Source organism: Podarcis pityusensis, assembly GCF_964106645.2.
Source record: "Podarcis pityusensis genome assembly, chromosome: 10".
NCBI lineage: Eukaryota > Metazoa > Chordata > Lepidosauria > Squamata > Lacertidae > Podarcis > Podarcis pityusensis.
The window spans coordinates 45,683,694-45,703,675 of record NC_138035.1 but is presented as its reverse complement, the minus strand read 5'-3'; the positions used below and the strand labels follow the sequence as shown (position 1 = coordinate 45,703,675).

Genomic DNA, 19,982 nt, shown 5'->3' with positions numbered 1-19,982 from the left:
AGTTTTCTATCTCAACAAAGCTTTCATTTATTCCCCTTTACCTGTTCTCCCTTCTGCGATGGCTTGTCTTGAAGATACTCCTCCACTAACCGTGGTGACAACCACTGAGTAGAGCCCTCCAGGTTTTAGAGACTGGAAGTGGTATTTGTTGGTGTCGCTAGGAACACTTTCGTTTTTTATGACAACGTTTTCATGAATGAGTAAGACTTGGTAAGAATCCACATCTCCTTGGGCCCTTATCCAGCTGGTGAATAGGCTGTTGCTTGTTCCTTGGTTTGCCACATTTAAACTTGTCACTTGTGCCGGAACTGCAATTCAAGGCCAGAATCGTGGTCAGTGAACAGATAAAAGATTATTTATCCTAAACAAACCCAACAACCCTAACAGCTGCTACAATACAGCTATGTATATTGATTAAAGCACCACAATTTCATTCACAATAGTTTTAAGTGTGCACATCCCCTACTTTTTAAAAGGCATAGAATCATAGAACTGTAGAGTTGGAAGGGACCCCAGGGCTCATTCCTCATCTATGCAGGGATCTCATGTTCCCGGAAAGCAATACATGATGCTTGCTGTTTAAGGAAAGCTTGAAGAAACATTATGCCAACCGTATGGTACCTGTGCGTCCCACAACAGAAGTCCTATTGCTCAGATCCCCACTTATGCTGGTGACTGTAGCCGTGTACTTCCGTCCAGGTAACAGGTCTGTGTAAGTGAATTCTTTGGCTTCTTTCGCAAGAGCCTTGTTTATGACCGTGAGGCTTCTGTCTCCCAGTGAAACCACATAACCATCCCACTCAGCCAGAGGTGTCACCCACATGATGGTGAGAGAGGATTCATTGGCGTGCTTTACACGGAGCTGGAGAACTGGCTGTGGAGCTGTGGGAAAGAGAAACAGGGGGTAAGGGGGGGGGGGAGAGAGAGGAATACTTAACACCAGACGAGCCACAGCAAGAGGGGATTTCACAACACTAAACAGTAAGGCTGGAGGGATCCGCCCGACAAAATATTAATACCATTACACATTTCAGCCATCATGCTAATGCTCAATGCTGAACTTGACTGCAAACAATGGGCTGAACCGTAGTAGTTACGATTTCTGTTACAGGAAAATAGATACAATGGATTAAAGGTGACTAATCGTTACATATGTCCCAACAAACTGATGACAGTTGGTAACATTAGTTAGTAAACAGACATGGATTAAAGCAGCTGTATTCTACTCAGCTTGATGTGTTTCCTCTGAAGGTTATTTTATTATTATTATTATTATTATTATTATTATTATTATTATTTACATTTCCATTCCGCTTTATATTTTTAATAAAAAAATCTCAAAGCAGTTTACAACGCATGGAAACATCAAATAAATAAAAACAATCCAAAATAAAAAATTACTGAAGAAAGTCAAATATTAAGAGTACATTCGAAGCGACATAATTAACTAAACTAAAAGATTATCTTAAAGATTCCGAAACAAATCATTACAAAGGAGGCCAACCACATTTAGTGCAGCAAAGTTAACAAACAAAAACACTGAGCATTTCAAAAAAAAAAACATTGCTAAAGGAAGTCTGTTATAAAATGCGCATTCAAAACAGCACAATTAACCAGAGAATAAAATAACATCTTAAGCACAGGGTTTGCGACTCATAATATCAACATGAGATGGGCACCAATTCTCACTGCTTCTGTAGAGTGGTAGCTGCCCCACAGCACTGCCAGACATGCCTAGCAAAAACTTTCAGGAAAGCTACACAGATGGGCCTCATCCATAAGTCAGAAGAGAAAAAGCAGCCATGCAGAAGCAATTTCAAGCAACCCCCACATCCTAGCCAAATGAATATAGGAAACAGCCATATGTTTATTAAGCCCAGTAATAGCTATTCTGACAGGTAATAGCTCTCAAAAAGAAGTCTTTTAAATTACTTGCAACCTGATCCTTTTCAACAGGGGATGCCAAAAACTGAGGCTGGGAGTGGGATGAGACTTCCGCATGCAATTCCTCATTCTGGCACTGCCAGGGGTTGGACTAGATGATCATTGGGATCCCTTCCAATTCTATGATATGATCTACCACAGAGTTATGGCCCTTCCCCAGTGAGAAACACGCCATCATAACCATGCTTCAGCTCACAGCTTTCAAAACCTGCGTAGTTTACTATTTGCAGATTAGCAAGTTGCTTTTTTAAGGAGCTTTCCTTTCCTTTTTAAAGCACAATACCTTTATTAAAGGTAAAGGGGCCCCTGACCATTAGGTCCAGTCGTGACTGACTCTGGGGTTGCGGTGCTCATCTCGCTTTATTGGCCGAGGGAGACGGCATACAGCTTCCGGGTCATGTGGCCAGCATGACTAAGCCGCTTCTGGTGAAACCAGAGCAGCGCACGGAAACGCTGTTTACCTTCCCGCCGGAGCAGTACCTATTTATCTACTTGCACTTTGACGTGCTTTCAAACTGCAGGAGCTGGGACCGAGCAATGGGAGCTCACCCCGTCGCGGGGATTCGAACTGCCAACCTTCTGATCGGCACGTCCTAGACTCTGTGGTTTAACCCACAGCGCCACCCGCGTCCCAATACCTTTGTTAGGTGAACCCAAATATCACAGTGTGCAAGCACTTGAGTTCTCCAGAAGGTTAGAAAGCCTGGCTTCATTTATCATCTAGCTTCGTGAAGAGTTATGGAGAACTCAAAAGCTTGCATGCTATTTTGTGACTTTTTGGCAGGACTGATGAAAGTTACTGCCCTAATGCGGATTTTGGAAATTTTCTTATGGGCCAGTGTGGGTACCTTTACTTTTTGTGTTTCTTTTGGTTTTCTGTCTGCAAGTTACTATTAGAACAGGCTTTATTCTCTTGCTATTAAATGAAAACGCGTGTGTTAAGTATCAAAGATGACAATTAAGCTCCATCTGCTATTTAGCTATGCTATTAGGATTTAACAACGTAGCTCCTAATTTATGAAAGGCTTTAAACAGAGTACAATGTGTGTGGGAGGAACATTTATTCAGCTATTCAACAAATGGAGTGTTCACTCATGAAAATTCACAATCTGTATGAAATCAGATTTTAAACTAAACTAAACTGAACAAATCAAAAGGTATGATCCAGTGATTTACAGAAATGTCTGGGAGTTTCTGTGAGATGCAGGATTCGGCATCTGCATCTAACTGGCTTCAGTTTCTTAAAACAGCACAGAACACTTTTTATCAACTGAGACTTGAACTCAAGAGCCTAATCTTATAGCTCTATTTAGTAACACCATTTTATTCATCTCCTATGTGGAATGACTAAAACAGACACGAGACACCATAAGTATTGTCTCTAAATGGGAACGTTATTGTTACCTAATAGCAGTTTCCCTCCACTAAGTTAAAAGGATTTGCTTCAGAATGACATCAAAAGGATGCTTGTTGAACTTTGCAAGATCACAAAATGACTATGAATAGCGCATTCCTACAATCCACAATAATCTGGCATTCTGTGGTTATGAAAAAAATATGGTGTCAAAGAGTCAAAAGCGTGCAACGTCTAAAGAATCAAAAGGGAGGGTGTAGCAGGAAAAATAATCAACACGAGGTGTAAGATAAGGCACAGTTTCCCACCCTGATTTCTTATACACCCTTCTATCTATTGTTTTCCAGGCTACTCCCTTCCTTTTTGTAAATTTTGAATACTTGGCTTGCTGCACACAGCAATAGCTTATTTCAGGAGGAGGCAAATTCCATTTAATGGGCCAGTTATGGTTAGTCTCCAAGGCTTTTTTATGCAGTGCAGTTTCTTGTCAAAATGAGAAGAAAACCAGTTTTCAGTTCATTAATATTAATAATAATGACCGCACAGCAGGCAAGCATAAATGTATATACTATTAATACTTCTTCTGTTTGACTTTTATACAATGCCAACAATGTGGCAGTTTTGGGGAGGTTCTCATCATTCAGCACCTATTTGTTCTCTCTGTTTCTGTCAAATCAATTCACAGGAACTGATGTAGACACATAGGGTCCGCTTGCCACACACCCCAGCCCAGCCCGCCCGCCTTCCTCCCATTGTGACCCCAATAATCTGGTCCCTCCCAGTAAACCAGCTGCAGACAGCTTGCTCTGTTCTTGCCTGTGCAGTGCCCATTCCACTTTTCCTTATAACAATGCTTTTTCTTATAATTGAAGCCTCTCACGCCTGCCACCACTGCCATTGCCAGAGACTGCTGCCATTGGAAAAGTATCCAGCAGGTAGGCATTCCTGCAGTTGTGCAATCAAACCACAGACCATGGACCTACTAGCCATTTCCCCTCTGTCAAGAACAGTGCTTTACAGCAGCAGCAGCAGTTGTGTGAGACTTGGGGCGCTGCATCTAGGGAGGTGGAAAGACACAGGTTGCCTGTGAGTGGTAGGTAAAATGTAAAATGTAAAGGGCCCCTGGATGGTTAAGTCCAGTCAAAGGCTACTATGGGGTACGGCACTCAACTTGCTTTCCAGGCAAAGGGAGCCGGCGTTTATCCAGAGTTTCCCAGGTCATGTGGCCAGCATGACTAAACCGCTACTGGTGCACAGAGGACCATGACAGAAGCCAGAGCGCATGGAAACGCCGTTTACTTTCCCGCCACAGTGATACCTATTTATCTACTTGCACTGGTGTGCTTTTGAACTACAGTGGACCCTTGGGTAACGTAACTTTCGGGTTGCGAACGCAGCAAACCCGGAAGTGTATACTTCCAGGTTTCACTCCGCGCGCATGCACAGAACCGCTCTGCACGCCACGTGCGTGCACAGAAGCACTCTATCGTGCTGCACGCATGCACAGAAGTGGCACCTCATGTTGCAGACTTTTCAGGGTATGTAAGGACCCCCGGAATGAATTAAGCATTTGGTCCACTGTACTAGGTTGGCAGAGCAATAGGAGCTCACCCCGTTGCGTGGATTCGAACCGCCAACCTTCCAATCAGCAAGCCCAAGAGCAAGAAACCAAAACCAACTTGGCAAAGTTTTTTTCAGTAGTCATATGAATCAAAGATCAACATACCCATGACTAAACAAATAATGCTTCAGTCTCCCTTCCCTGGGGGGGTTGTCTATATGAGTCTGTATTTTATTCTGTATCTATGTTATGGGTTGTTGGACCATAATAAAGATTATTATTATTACTTGAAATATGGCCTTTTGTTTATTCAGGCCACATACCGTATATCCCATACATTTTAAGCAGTGTCATACCTCTTTAAACAGTCATTGCTTCCCCCAAAGAATCCTGGGAACTGTAGCTTGTTTAGTTGCTGAGAGTTGTAAGGAGACACCCTATTCCCCTGGCAGTGTTATAATTCCCAGTGTGGTTTAGCGATCAATGCATCTCCCCAGGAAAATTTGGGAACTGTAGCTCAGTGAGGGGAATAAGGGCATTCTAGGGACACGGGTGGCGCTGTGGGTTAAACCACAGAGCCTAGGACTTGCTGATCAGAAAGTCGGCGGTTCAAATCCCTGCGACGGGGTGAGCTCCTGTTGCACGGTCCCTGCTCCTGCCAACCTAGCAGTTCGAAAGCATGTCAAAGTGCAAGTAGATAAATAGGTACCGCTCCCGCGGGAAGGTAAACGCCATTTCCGTGCGCTGCTCTGGTTCGCCAGAAGCAGCTTAGTCATGCTGGCCACATGACCCGGAAGCTGTACGCTGGCTCCCTCGGCCAATAAAGCGAGGTGAGCGCCGCAACCCCAGAGTCGGCCACGACTGGACCTAATGGTCAGGGGTCCCTTTACTTTTACCTTTAAGAGCTCTTAGCACCCTTAACAAACCATAGTTTCCATTATTATTTGAGATAAGCCATGGCAGTTACATGACATCCACTTAAAAGATGTCACATAACAGCTAATGCAAAAGATTTCAGTCTGAGTAAACAATAGGTTGCTTATTATAAACGTGAAAAACTATACCTATCGCAATAAGGACAGTGAAAATAAAAATAAAATGTTTAAACCACCTTCTCGTGATGATCTCTACAGATACACTTAATGCTCATTGAATCTGCTCATGCAAACACAGCCAACGTTAGAATAGCATTATAAATCCACACATAAGCATTTTGCGAAGGCAAATGCATCCCATAATAGACTACATCTAATCACCCGCAAGCAATCTCTCTGTCAGTTTTCAGAGTTTCTTTCTGACTATGATAAAAAAAGTTTGCTTACCTGTTCTGCCTTTGCAGCGTGCTGTGTTCTTCAAGCCTCCACTTACGACAGTAACTTCCACCTCATACTGTCTTCCTGGAATAAGCCTTAAACCAGTGATAATATATTCCCTTTGGTCTTTCTCCACTGTAGTATTCAGCAGCACCGTAGCATGGTCAAACAGCACAATACAGTACTTCTCCCAGTCTCCAGTAGGGGGCAACCAGTTCACTTTCAGAGCTCTTAACGAGCCCATGCTGTCGGCTTTCAGCTCTGAAACTTTCTGGGGAACTGAAACATATAATTTCAACAACTTGAAACAGAAGACTGTGTTCTATCATGGAAGAGGTCATTGGTTCACAAGTGTACTTCAGTTAACAGCCTTCTAGTCAACAGCTTCCCATATTTGTTCTCAAAATGACTAGGCAATACTGGAAGCATGAATTTAACATTACTTTTCAGTGCCCAATGAAAGAACAGTATATGGTTCTGTTTCCAGCAATGGAGGACAATTGTAAGGGAGAAATGGTAGGTGGATGGGAATGCTTTTTTTATCCAGCTAGACTCTGAAACTAGAAGTGACCAGAGTGGGATGAAGAATGGCTGATAGGTAGGGTATCTGAACAGTGAACTGTTGGGTGTGAGGCACACTTAAGCATCCCTCTTGACAGCAGTTCTGTCCTGCAAGTACCCAACCCCACAATCCAGACTGTCTCATCAAATGCAGGCCAGAGGACCATGTGCTTTCTGAGATAATATCAAGATCTGTCCTGATCTTCCTTCAGAGGATATAACACGGATTTGCAAAAAGAAGGCTGCTGCAGTTAGACCGGTCAGTAGAAAGAACTGCAAGTGGGTACCATGTTTTTGTATTCTACTGAAACCAAAATCTTGTCTTTCCCCATAATATCTCCTGTATGGAAGGTAATAGGTGGAAAACGTGAAAGTGTTTCTGATTAGAAAATTGTAGAAACGTACCTGTCCTGCCATATGCTGTCGCTTCAGTGAACAATTCACCACTGACTGTGTTGACATCAACTTGATAAAGACGTCCCGGTACTAGTTTGTTGAAGTATGTCCCTGTGACATGTGACTCTAAAGACTTCCTTTCTTTAACAGATCCAAGATGAAACAAGGTGACATTGTAGAAATCAAGGTTTCCTGGAGGCCCCTTCCACGTCACTTTTAGGGTATCCAAGCTGCCGTCATTAGTCACCACCAAATCTAAAACTTTGGCTGGAACTATTTTTTTTAAAAAAAAAAGAGTAAGAAATTTATCAGCTGTGTAGACTTCAGAACTGTATGTAATACTGGAAACTAGGATACCAATGCACAGAACAGTAATAGATACTATGGCTGAGTACAAAAATGTTTCTCAAAATTTGGGAAATGATACCCTTTTAAGTGATTATTCACAAATCATTCATAAAGGGCTGCAATGGTGTTGACATGGGTGACCTTTAGAGGCAGCAATGCCTTCACTAAATGGGCTTAATTTCTCCTTAGTGAAATCAGCAAATAGCCAAATCTGACAGCCAAATAGACTGTAACATCATCACATCTAGTACACAATCCCTATTTGTCTAGGAACACTTGTGGAAGGACAGAAGTGAGGAAAATAGTAGAAGTGAAGAGGAAAAATAGCGGCTGCCATCTAGCAATCAGCCTTGGAAATTGCATGATTAAATGGGTTTGGCAGGGTTTATCTTCTCTGTGTAACCAGGGGTGGGAACCAGATTCAGCCAGTGAGCTGGGTCCCAAATTTCCCAACCCCACAGACTATCAACCACCATGCATTACGTGACATTAGGTGATTTGACTTCAACATTCTGTCTTAGAGAAAATCTCCAATTACAGAGAATCCATAGAGTTGGAAGGGGTCCTAAGGATCATCTAGTCCAGCCTCCTGCAACACGGGAATATGTAGTTGTCCCTTATGAGGATCGAACTTGCAACCTTGGCATTATCAGCACCACACTCTAACCAACTGAGCCATCCAGCTTATAATGGCATAAGATTGCTAACATACCTCCCTTCATCCGAGGATCAAAGGGTGGTTTACAGTTTAATTAGAATTCTTTGTCGCTCTGACAAAGGACATTTTGCGAAATGGCTCTACCACAGTGCTAGAGCATCTGCTTTGAACACAGATGGTCCCAGGTTCAATATGGTGTCACTGAGTCTACAGCAGCGATGAACAACATGTGGCTTGGGGACTCCAGTGGTTTTGGGACTCTAATTCCCATTAGCTTCAACCAACATGGCCAAGATTCAGAGTTAATGGGAACTGCAATCCATCACCATTGGGAAAGCCACAGAATTTTGAGCGACCATATTTAACTGCTTTTGAACCTGGCTTTTTGACTACTATCTAATATTTTCTTTAAGGCAACAGTGCTTACACAAAACATCCAAGTGAAACGGTCAATGCACATAAAGTCTAAAATATAAATGATTAATAGAGTTACCTTAATTCAGACTCTAAATGAATAAAGCGAATGTTCAGAAATACCTAAAATGTGCCAACTGCTGACTTTATTATATTCAGTTGCTCTGATCCATAATTGGCTGCTGTGGGTTGGATCTCTGATGTGTGCTCCTTGGATTACTCCAAGGGGAATGCTTGGAGCTACTTCCATTACTGATGCGAGAGGGACAACCCATATATGCTGGTTACTCTTATGCACTCAGATTTACACACGAGACTCTGAATTACACAAATCTAAAGATCTCAAGCAACTTGAGACTGCAGCCTTCACATTTCCCAAAAAAATCTGCAGGCACTCCTTACAATTTCATGCTCTGAAGTCAATCTATAGGGACATTTATATGAACAAATCTTTCAAATGTCAACTGCAATCCTCGCAGGAGGCCAAGTTGTTAGATTTCTACTGAAAAATGTATTGGTAGTTTTATCCTCACACTCTGTTCTCTTATTCAAGGAAAGATCTGTAAAACCTTACCAGTCCTAATTAGTCTAAAATTGTAGTTCTCCAGACCTGCAGCTTTGGAAATGACAGTGAGATTATACAGACGTCCTGGTGTTAGTCCTGAAAAATTGTATGCCAAATAGTGTTTCTCTAGATCCGTTTGTTGAACTGGACCATCTTTATCCAGCAAAACCAGCCCGTATTGATCCACATTCCCAGCACCTGGCAACCACGAAACATGGATTGTTTCAGCCTTGACTAAGACCTGGATATTTTCTACTGGAGAAGGTGCTGTTAAGAGAGAAGGAGTGGGGAGGGAGAAAAATGGTTTATATACAAACAAAATTGTACGGCTGTTAAAATATTTAGGATTTGCAACACAAATGTCCTTAAAATATACTGCATATTTTACAAAACAAAGACTGTTATGTTTCACTCAAAATATTTATTTATGCTTAGAAGAGATATCAAAATGGCTGCAATTAAAACAGAAAGCCATCCTAATGCTACTCTGATGCAATACCTGTTTAAATGGCTAGATGGGATTATGGATATCACTTGGCTGATTTTCAGTAACTAACCCGTTGTCATCTTTTTAATGCTTATTTCTTGTTTGATACTATGTTTTCCCCATAGCCTTTTAAGGGATATGAGAAATGCAAGTGGAATAATATTATTGTAAAGGTAAAGGTAAAGAGACCCCTGACCATTAGGTCCAGTCGTGACCGACTCTGGGGTTGCGGCGCTCATCTCGCTTTATTGGCCGAGGGAGCCGGGGTACAGCTTCCAGGTCATGTGGCCAGCATGACTAAGCTGCTTCTGGCGAACCAGAGCAGCGCACGGAAATGCCGTTTACCTTCCTGCAGGAGTGGTACCTATTTATCTACTTGCACTTTGACGTGCTTTCGAACTGCTAGGTGGGCAGGAGCAGGGACCGAGCAACAGGAGCTCACCCCACCACGGGGATTCAAACTGCCAACCTTCTGATCAGCAAGTCCTAGGCTCTGTAGTTTAACACCCAGCGCCACCCGCATCCAATATTATTGTAGGATTAGTCAAAGAAAGATATCTTACCAGTAGAACCACTGGTGTTAGTTGAAGGGCTCTTTTTACTTCCAGCAGCTGCACTGATTGATATAGTGTATCTGCTTCCAGGGGTGAGATCGGCAAATGTCTGTTCATTTCTTGAAAGGCCTCCAGGAACTTGGACCTCATGGGCTTTGTTGGTGTTACTCTCAAGTAACTGCAGCTCATACCAGTCTACTTTTCCTAAAGATGGGCTCCACCACACCTGCAAGGTTGTGGTTGTAATTCCGTCTTTTTTAATTTCAAATCTCGCAGGTGGCAAGGGGTCTGCATTCCAGAAAACAAACAAACACGTAATAAACCCTAATACAGTGCACACAAATTCACTTAATCCTTTAACAAGTATGAAAATAAAAGTTCTCCACAGCAGTCACTGGGAAGGTGAGCTGAGGTCAACAACATGCCAAGGAAAAGAGCAGAAAGGAGCTCTTCAGCATGTAAGTGGTGTTTGGAGAACGGGAGAGGAACGGATGATACCTCAAAGTGGAAAAGGCTAAAGCAAGCACTCTGAGGACAAGGATGGAGGAGGGAGATATTTGACTGAGAGTGATCACAGTTTAGATGGGAGGGGCATGGTGGGTGACGACACAGGTGATGATGACAGAGTAGTGCACAATGCTGCCTCAGTAGCCTCTGTTGGGAGCAGGGCCAAAGGCAACCAGGTTGAAGTGGTTCACAATTCTCTTGCATCGATTTTGGTGTGGTAGCACAAATCCCTAAGGCAATCATGCCACGTAGGCATGTTGCTTCTCACCTGGATGGCACCCCCAAAAATGACTGAGTGATCTTCAGAGAATGCTCTCCTTCATACCAGAATAGGTGCCACAGTCAAAAGGAGCACAAGAAAGACAGCACCACCGTGGAAAATAACGGGATGATTATGCAATGGCAATAGGGACACTCTCGCATTTTGCTTTCTGAGAAGTAATATAAGGGTCAGAAACTGTGTGTTGATCACTTCCACACTGCTTTTGGCCAGTGGCCTTGAGCACTGGAGAGATTTGTGTATTGCTTCTAATGTAGATGCCCCATTATCCATCTCAGTAGCTCATTGGCTGGGGCTTGCAAGAACAAACCATCTTCTCATCTGACAGGTGTGCTGCCTTCATCAATGTAGGCTACCAACTGGCCATTCCTGTATCATGCCATCTGTAATCCACCTGGTTACACTGCCTTTTCCCTCAGATTTGTACTTAGCAGCCATCACTCATTTTTTCATAACTTCACGACTAGACTACTGCAATTTACTCTACAAAATACTGCCCTTGATAGCGTTTTTTGGAAGCTGCAGCTGATACTGAACACTGCAGCTGCCTTCTGACAGAGGTTGGTCATTAGAAGCATGTGCCATTGGTGCTCTGATAATGGAAATTCAAGGTTCTGCCTATGTGACTTACAAAGTGCTAAAAATGTTTCTGGATTTTGGATAGTAGAAGAATATGATGGTATAAGGGCTGAGGTTTAACACCTGGTAGGGTTTTATGTATTTACCAGATTGTTACTGCCCTGAACTGTGGGATGGAGAACGCTTCAAGTCATCCAGTCCCTTTTAAAGACCTGCATTGATTTCTGCGGAAGAATTAAGCAAATACAACTTTCTCAGGGTGCTTAAGTCTAGTTGGGGTTGCCCCTTAAATTAAAAATTTACACAAATGAGGAAAGACGTGGAGGTGGGATACAACTTCTAAAGCAAATTTTAAAAGGTTGCGTGCCTAGAAGGCGAAGTTCAGAAATTCAGACTTTATCTAATCTATCTAGCCCAGAACACAAAACACTCAGTCCTCTGTACATCCGTTATAACAAAGGTACAATGAGCTTGGGAAGTGCCTGGCCTGAAAAGCCCTGGCTGGAAACAAACACTTAAAAAACCATTTACATTGTTATAAAGTTCTTGACTGGCAGCTGTCCAATACTGATATATCATAGAAATAAGATATTTCTAAGAAGACATTTTTGTGGGTCTCTTATCGAACACCAGCTACACAATTTGACATTTAAATAAGAAATCAATTATGCTGAAACTTTGAAAAGTTGTGCTTTTTGTAAAGATTCCAAATAAGAAGCCAATTGCAACCAGTTATTATTATTTCAGTTTCTATCCTGCTTCCTAGCAAAGTATTGCAAGTGGCTTCAATAGGAGGAGTCAGTATTTTACCTTCCACATCAATTTATTGTTGCCAAATCAAATTAATGTATTGACAAAAAGCTAGTGCTCTTACAGAGAAGCTGGATGTCTATCTATCTCAAATTTTGAAAAAAATGAACCTTGTTCTCATATAAAAATGCTTTTACTTTATTAAGTTATGTCCTGCAGTACAATAATGTCTTGGAGTATTTCATTTGCAGAGCAATCTTATGCTTGACTACTCAGAAGTAAGTCCTACAGAGTCCAATGGGGGCTTACTCCCAAGTAATGGGTACCTAGGAGTAAATCCCATAGAACACAATGGCACATGTTTCTGAGTACACATGTATAGGATTGTACTATTACTCTTTTAAACATCCAAGTTGAAAAGGCATTTTAGAGTATTGTGCACAGGAACAGATTATATTACACAATTGATTATATTGTATCTGAAGGGGATGAAGACTTCTTAGCTATATATATTTAATATGACATGTCTAACTTAGGTTTAACAATTTCATTGGTCTGCTCTGAGGACTAAGAAGAATACAACCCACTGCCTTTCTACAGTACACAATTTCCAAAAAGCATGGATATATGTTGCAAATGATATTTACAAACCAAATACGAAATGTTTTTATTTGCATAACATTTCACTTGCTGTGGAAAATAATGCTCTGTAGTCTGTTTCTACCTTGAGAACTTGTCCTATCAGTAATATGATATTGCAAGCTACACCCTAATCATTATAGTGGAAGCTTTGCTGGGCTGTGTGAAATTACATTAATAATGTATCTGTTAGTTTGAGGTGTAAGTAGGTAAGGAAATGTGTCCTGAGACAATAACTAAGAATCATCACTTTGGATTATTCTGCTGCCATCAATTTCAAATACAAACTACAATGCACTTTAAAACTGTGCATCTAGGACTGCATCTGATAACATATCACGGAATATTGCACAAATGCTCTGTGATGATTGATGTTAAAAACTAAGAGCATTTGCAGGTCCTTTAAATATATATAGGACCGAGTATGTTTCCTTGGAAAGCTATCATAATCACTTTCTCTTTAACTCTTAAAGCTGCAATCCTGCGTTCCACATTTACTAGGGAGTATGTCCCACTTAACTCAATAGGACTTACTTTTGAGTGACTTTTGAGTGGACATACTTTTGAGTGACTATTCATGACTAATCTCACCTATGTACCTGTAAGAACCACCATCTATATTTTTTCAGTGTTATTCTAACTGCATTATTTGAGAAAAGAAAGTCACTTAGATAGTTACCATCAAATATCACTCAACTATCCTGGGTAAAATCTGTATACAGCCACTAAACAACTAAAGGCAGGAAAGATGCCCAGCAGTGCAAAATAGGTTACTTCCAGGTAAGGGAGCATAGGATTGCAGCCTAAATTGGGACAAAATTACTAAAGTGAGCTTACTAAAAAATCATGACTAATATAAACAGAAACTCAAAATATAAGCCCAGTTGTAAAGTACAATATATATGCTTGAATTTCTTTTTCTTTTTTAGATTTCAAGCCACTTCTTTTAATGAGTTCCAGATCATTGCTCACCTTGAAAGTCAAATCAGTTATTAAGCTTAACTAAGAGAGATTGTTTTTAGGAACTAGAATAAAGTTCTAGCAAGTGGGTGGGTGTGGATTAATAATGTACCCACTGACCTACATTTGGAATATATTGAAAAGTGTTTGGAATGACTTGTGCTATCCCTTCATAATCTCCATTTCACAAGTTCAGGTTGAGCATCACAGAGACAACAGGGCAATGACAGATCTTCCCTCTATGCCAAAACTCCCCTCGAAGGGCTCATCAAACCTGCACCTGTCACCCATACCTGTTTGCAATGTGATATTGCTGGTTTCTCCATCAGACAGAGAGACAATCCTGATATGGTACCAAGTCCCTGCTTCTAAGCCGTTGTAGTCACATTCATAGGAACCGTTGACTTTCTGGATGGGCTGGCAAACCCTGTACAAGGCATTGCGGGAGTTGCAGGTGACGCTGAAGTTACATGGATATCCCAAACTGTCCCACCTGAGATGGACAGACTGGCTGGAGACCTTCCACTCTGTCTGGTTGATGGTGCATTTTACTGGAGCTCCTAGACCACTCTGGAGAAGGATCAGAAACAGCACACAGTGATTATCTCATCCAAGAGCAAATGATTTCTTCTATGGTTACCTGAGGCAATCGTTCTAAATTTCAGACTGTTGCACTTTAATCTTAAACATACTGACATGGAACAAGTCCCTCAGTTTGGATGGAAATGACTTCCATATATGTGTGCATGTAAAATCACACACACACACACACGCCTTGCACTCTGTACATGGAATACCCAACACCGGTAGACACAAACCCCAGCCGCAGAACACACTTTGCCCATTCTCCTCTTTGAATAGGTGTGTGCGGGTCATGGGTGTGAAAGGATGGTAATTCATGTGCAAGATGATGAACTCTTTTTGAATACCCAGAACTGCATCAGTAGTGGTTAACTTCTGTGCAGCCAACTTGGAGAAGTATCATTATGTGGGGTGGGGGTGGGGGGGAGAAGAGAACGCAGGAGAGAACTTCCATCCTGGATGGGATCCTGTTTGATAAGCTGGCGCTGAAAGCAAAGGTAAGTTAGAGGCTGATCTGACAGGTAGCACTGGAGGAGGCCGGCTGCGTTTGCCAGGAGGGAGAATCATAGAAGGGACCCCGAGGGTCATCTAGTCCAACCCCCTGCAATGCATGAATCTTTTGGATCTCGACATTCAGAGTCTCATGCTCTATCCCGGCTTGTCTCCAGCTTCGGCTCCTGCCTTGCAAGTCCCCCCCTCCCTCCCCATCCTCTTCCTTTGCGCGTGGCTGCCACCCACCTTGAGAAGGGCCAGCGCGAGAATCCACAAGGAGACTCCCGCTCCGCATCTCAGCCTTGCCATCCGCTTGGATCTGCAAGGCAGCCTGCAGGTGGTGGGGGCGAGGAGGCGCCTTTGGCCCCGCCGGCGGCTTCCTCAGCTCCCTCCCCTGCTCGCCCGCCCGCCCGCCGCGCCGAGGGTAGCAGCCCGCGGCCGCCCTCTGCTGGCCAGCTCGACCTCGGCAGGCAGGCCGGCCGGCCCTCACGACGCTCCTCGAGGAAGTTTCCTTCGCGCCGGCCGAGCGCACGGGCCGCTGCCCAAGGCGGGCAGGCGCGGTGGGAAGGCGCGGCGGGAGACGGCTGCCCGCCGCTCTCCCCGCGCGACCATGGCCAGGCGCTTCGGCGGCCGCTTGCTCCTCTCTGCCCCTCGCAGAGCCAATGTCCGAGGCGGCACACACACGAGAGCCAGCAGCTCTTTGCCGCCTTTCCCTTTGCTCCTCTCCTCACAGCGCCTTGGCGCGCGCGCGCTCCCTCTCCATCATGCCCTCTCCGCGTTTATCTCTTCCTCCGCCGCACCCTGCTCCTCTTCCTTCCTCCTCCTCCCCTCGCTCGCCTCGGACCTTCTTTTCCCAGGGCTATTTCTGACACTGGAGATGGTTTCCTTCAGGCGTTTCTCCTCCCCCTGGAATGTCCTCTCTAAACCTCCTCAGTTCACACTTGCCCCTCAGTGGTCGCTTGCTTGCCTTCCTCTCCTCTCCCCTCAGGGGATTTCCCCCAACTCCAGGATCCAAAGCTTGTTTGGACCACCACCACCACCACCACAAAAAGAGGCAGCCATTGCTTTCACTCGCTTCAGCCATGGGGTCGTGAGGTGGAGTGGGTAGAGCCAAGGCTGAAGCGAAGTTAGACCACAGGAGGCAACTCCTAGGGACCAAGGACCCTTTGACCCCCATCAAATATTTGAGGGGGTTGCCCCCCAAAAGTTGATAGGCATTGCCATTCAAATGGTGCGGGTGTTATGGGGCTTATCTGAGGCTCCCCCATATTTTTTTTATTCAAGTTGGCACCCCTAAGTTATCAGGGTCATGGAAATGAACCCAGGGGTAGTAATATTTCCCTCAATGCAGTTGCTGTGCCCAGGGAAAATGGCTGCGTGGACACCGTGGCCGATACCTGTGGTGAACATGGCTCAGGCAAACACAGAGCTGCCATCTGGCGTTGGGCTCCCTTGAACTAAGAGCAAAGATGGCTCTCCCCACAACAACCACCTCAGCAACTATTCCAAACTCTCTTGACTGTACAAACAAGACCTTAAGTGCCCTTTCAGAGCTGAGATATAATTTTTTTCTCTGTAGGCAAGCTCTTTTCCTCCCTTTTACCGGAAATGCAAATTTCCTCTGTTCTGTCTTAGCAAGCACAAATCCGTAATCAACAGACAACCATTATTTTTCTCTCACACATTCCAGCCAATATAGCTTAGAAATTTAGCCTTGCTACCTTGAAAACAACAAGTGTTGTGTCAAGCGCAAAAAGTCCAATGGTATCTCAATTCCATGGCTGTAGGAATATCATTAGTCTGAAAAACTGCCAATTTGTCTCAGTTTTTCTTTTCCTTGGATCAGCATGTGCCCTGGAGGCAACTACCACCCTGGACCCAAATAAATTGCCCTTAAGAAATATATATAACTTAAAGCAAGCAAATTTCCATATTTGCAAGGAATATTTGCCTATCCTTTGGAAAAAGAACAGACAAATGAATTCTGTCATTTCTTTTCCAGTAACAATTAGTTAGAATTATTTATCACTAAAACAATCTGTAAACAAATTTTAAAGTTTGCAGGAGAATTAAGGCAGCACGGATGGAAGGCAATCTTTTTGGTTTACATAGATACAGTGCTCTTGCAGCTTTTAATATCTTAAATACTGCACCACTGTGGAGTTGAGTTTGATGTCTACCTCTTACTGCAGACGATATTAAGGTGAGGTCTAAAATGACACCGAAGAACTCACTTTTAATTATCTTTTAACACGATGAAGTACAAACAGGTTCAAGTGGACCATATGAACACTTAGTAGAGCAACATGACCATAATTTGTAATGGGAAAACAAATGTAGGTAGTGCCAAATAAATATTACAGCTGATACTGAATAGATGTGCAACAATACTATTTCTGCTGACCCAAGTTTTAAGAAGAGAGAGTAAAAGAAAGAGCTGGAAGTAACTGTGGGGAGTGACTGAACATATCATCAGTAGTAGGTTCCAGTCTGCTTTAGATCCTTTCTCAAGGTTTCCTGGCTTTAAAACACACACACACAAATCTCTCTCTCTCTTTTATCAAGAGGAAATGGGCTTTGCATAGCTTTTCTCATAGTTCTGAAAGTGCGAGCTGCAGATTTACTTCCAACCCAAGGTTGGTCTTGTGTAAACAATTTTAAAAACCATCATCACCAAGCAACCACCATCGGGCCTTGAAAATCAGTTGACGTCAGTCAAACAGCAGCATCCAGCCTTTCATTGTGTAAATGAATAAATGTTATTGTTCTTCACAATAATGTTTAGCATATTAACACTGTCCACTATGTTTTCAGTGTCTCAGATGTGTGCCTCCCTGAACAATTGACATACATGGATATGGGTGGTCAGAAGCAAAACAAAGTAAAGCATAATTAACAACGCAACCCACCATGAATCCATATAAAAAGGAATCTCCTTTCAAAAATATACTCAAGATGTGCTGCATGCTGAAACATGCCTCGATACATATGTGAATCAAACAAAAAATATACCACTGCTGAGGCCATCAATGGAAGAGGAATCTTCCAACATTTCTCTTCTCTGGATGTCCACAAATTCTAGTGGCATGCATACCTTTGTAAATGCCTATCATGTCACCTCTTACTTGCTTTTTCTCTAACCTAAGAAATCACAAATGAAGCAACTTTTTATCACAGTGGAGTTGCTTCATGCTGTGAGCTCCATGGTGACCCCTGCTCTGTGTATGAAGCTACAGTTTCCTCTTGTGTAATGGTCTTTTGAAAGTGACCTAGAAGGCAGCATATAATTATTCAGCCTAAATCAACATTAAATAAATAAATCTCCTACCCCTGTACCCTTAACAAATTAACAATAATTTGCGCAAGCCACAGCATCTAACCCTTTAGCCTCAAATAACTCAGCCTTCTTATGCAACCCTTCTTAAAGAAGCTTTTGACCCCTGATTGGACAGGAGTGAATTCTTCCCCAGACTTGTTTCCCAATTCAGGGTACATGTCTTTTCTGAGCTGGCAAATGGATAGCAAGACCTGTTGTCTCTATTGTGTGGCACATAGTTCCCCACTCTGAACCATGCAACCAAAAACTGGTTGGATAATTCAACTGTAAAATATGAGAAAATGAGTGAAAAACCTGCTTTTTGGTTCCCATTGCCTCTTTAGGGTTTGCAAGCCACTTCCTAGTTTATTGTTTATCCTAGTTTATGAATAGTCTCCTCCATCCCAAATACAACAACCAACAGACCTGGCAAATAAATCATACTTGGACACCTACAAGGAGACAGCATCCTCAGGCCTGTTCCAAGGCATTTTGCCACCTGAGGCAAAGATCAAGATGGTGCCTTCTCCCCATTCCATGGTTCAGAAGCTGACTAAACCGGCAACTGAACCTGTGCTTCCACACTGGCAATGGGATAGTCTTCTTCCACTGAACTTGAGGAAGCAGGCTAGCTGAAGAGATCCAGCGCAGGCCATGTGGTATACACAGTTGTGCCTTCCAACAGAGGGGGGCATTTACGGGGCTTGGGAGGAACAGCTAGCAGCCATTGCTGTCCCCTATGTCTTTGCTGGTCTTCCAGTAGCAGCAACAGAAGGAAGATTTCTCTCCCTCTCCCTCCCCCCCCCCCAATGCCTGGCATGCTGCCATAGTAGCATACCAAGCATCCTCAGAGAAGGAAGGAGGGGGCAAGATATCTTCCTCCCTTCCCCTTCTGCTGGAACAGCAATGAAGATAAGTGAAGGGGATATGAGGCAGGAATGGGGTGGGAAAGAACAGGGAGGCAGGGCTTAAAGTTCTTCTGTGACCGTGAGCTACAGAACTTGTGAGCCTGCAATGTTTGCCTTTCCTGAGCCAGGAAATATGAATTTTGTCTGCACCATTATCTAACACAGTAGCTCAACCGGCCTGTGCCAGAAGCTGCAATATAGATATGACACTATTTGCTAAATCATTTGCCAATGGTGAGGACCACCGTCCAATCCCCTAGTGTTTGAGGCATTCTGTTTTGTCATAGGTTGCTGTTTCTTGGCAATTTAAAGCATACAATAGAACCACATATCCACACAAACTCCTCCGCACCTTATGATTTATCTCTTAGCATTATGAGGGTGACGATCAAGTTTCTGGCAAATCTCAGTCAGTTTTGCACGCCTTAGATTGGGTACAATTTGTGAAGCTTGAAGGATTCTATCCTCAAAGTATCTGCAGAAGAACTACCGCCAATCCCAGCTATGAGCTGAACTTACCTGTTCTTTGGTGGTAGAGAAATGATGGGTAGGTGTGGGAATCCAGGGTGTTTTTGTCACTTCAAGTACATTCTGGGTAGGGTTGACTTTGCCCATGTTTTTATTGTTGCTTTCTGTGACATTGCTGATGAAAACCACCGTACTGCTAGTGCCAAGAACATTCTGTGGACTGTGTGTTATAGAATTAAATGTAAGGGCTGTGCTTCTAGTGGTTCGAACAAATGTTTCAGTATCTTCAAAATCTAAGATGAATAAATGACAGTAAATAAAGTCAGTGCTAAGCATAGTTGAAAAT

At 43.1% G+C, this 19,982-nt stretch overlaps 1 protein-coding gene across 4 annotated transcripts in view; it reads right to left on the bottom strand.

Moving 5' to 3' along the window:
- Positions 1–19,982, bottom strand: part of PTPRB (protein tyrosine phosphatase receptor type B) — a 73,795-nt gene that overhangs the window by 41,573 nt on the left and 12,240 nt on the right. For 3 of the 4 annotated variants that reach the window (XR_013976879.1, XR_013976880.1, XM_080971155.1), the window contains 8 exons: positions 19,688–19,929; positions 14,164–14,440; positions 10,165–10,443; positions 9,124–9,381; positions 7,139–7,402; positions 6,182–6,451; positions 622–882; positions 42–308 (listed from right to left, as the gene is read on the bottom strand). Coding sequence is in view for 1 of the 4 variants with exons in the window: in XM_080971155.1 (XP_080827281.1) it covers positions 42–308; positions 622–882; positions 6,182–6,451; positions 7,139–7,402; positions 9,124–9,381; positions 10,165–10,443; positions 14,164–14,440; positions 19,688–19,929 (2,118 nt within the window). In the remaining 3 variants the exon portion in view is untranslated. Of the gene's footprint in view, positions 1–41; positions 309–621; positions 883–6,181; positions 6,452–7,138; positions 7,403–9,123; positions 9,382–10,164; positions 10,444–14,163; positions 14,441–15,190; positions 15,316–19,687; positions 19,930–19,982 lie in introns of those variants that run through there. The other variant, XR_013976881.1, reaches the window with a different exon arrangement.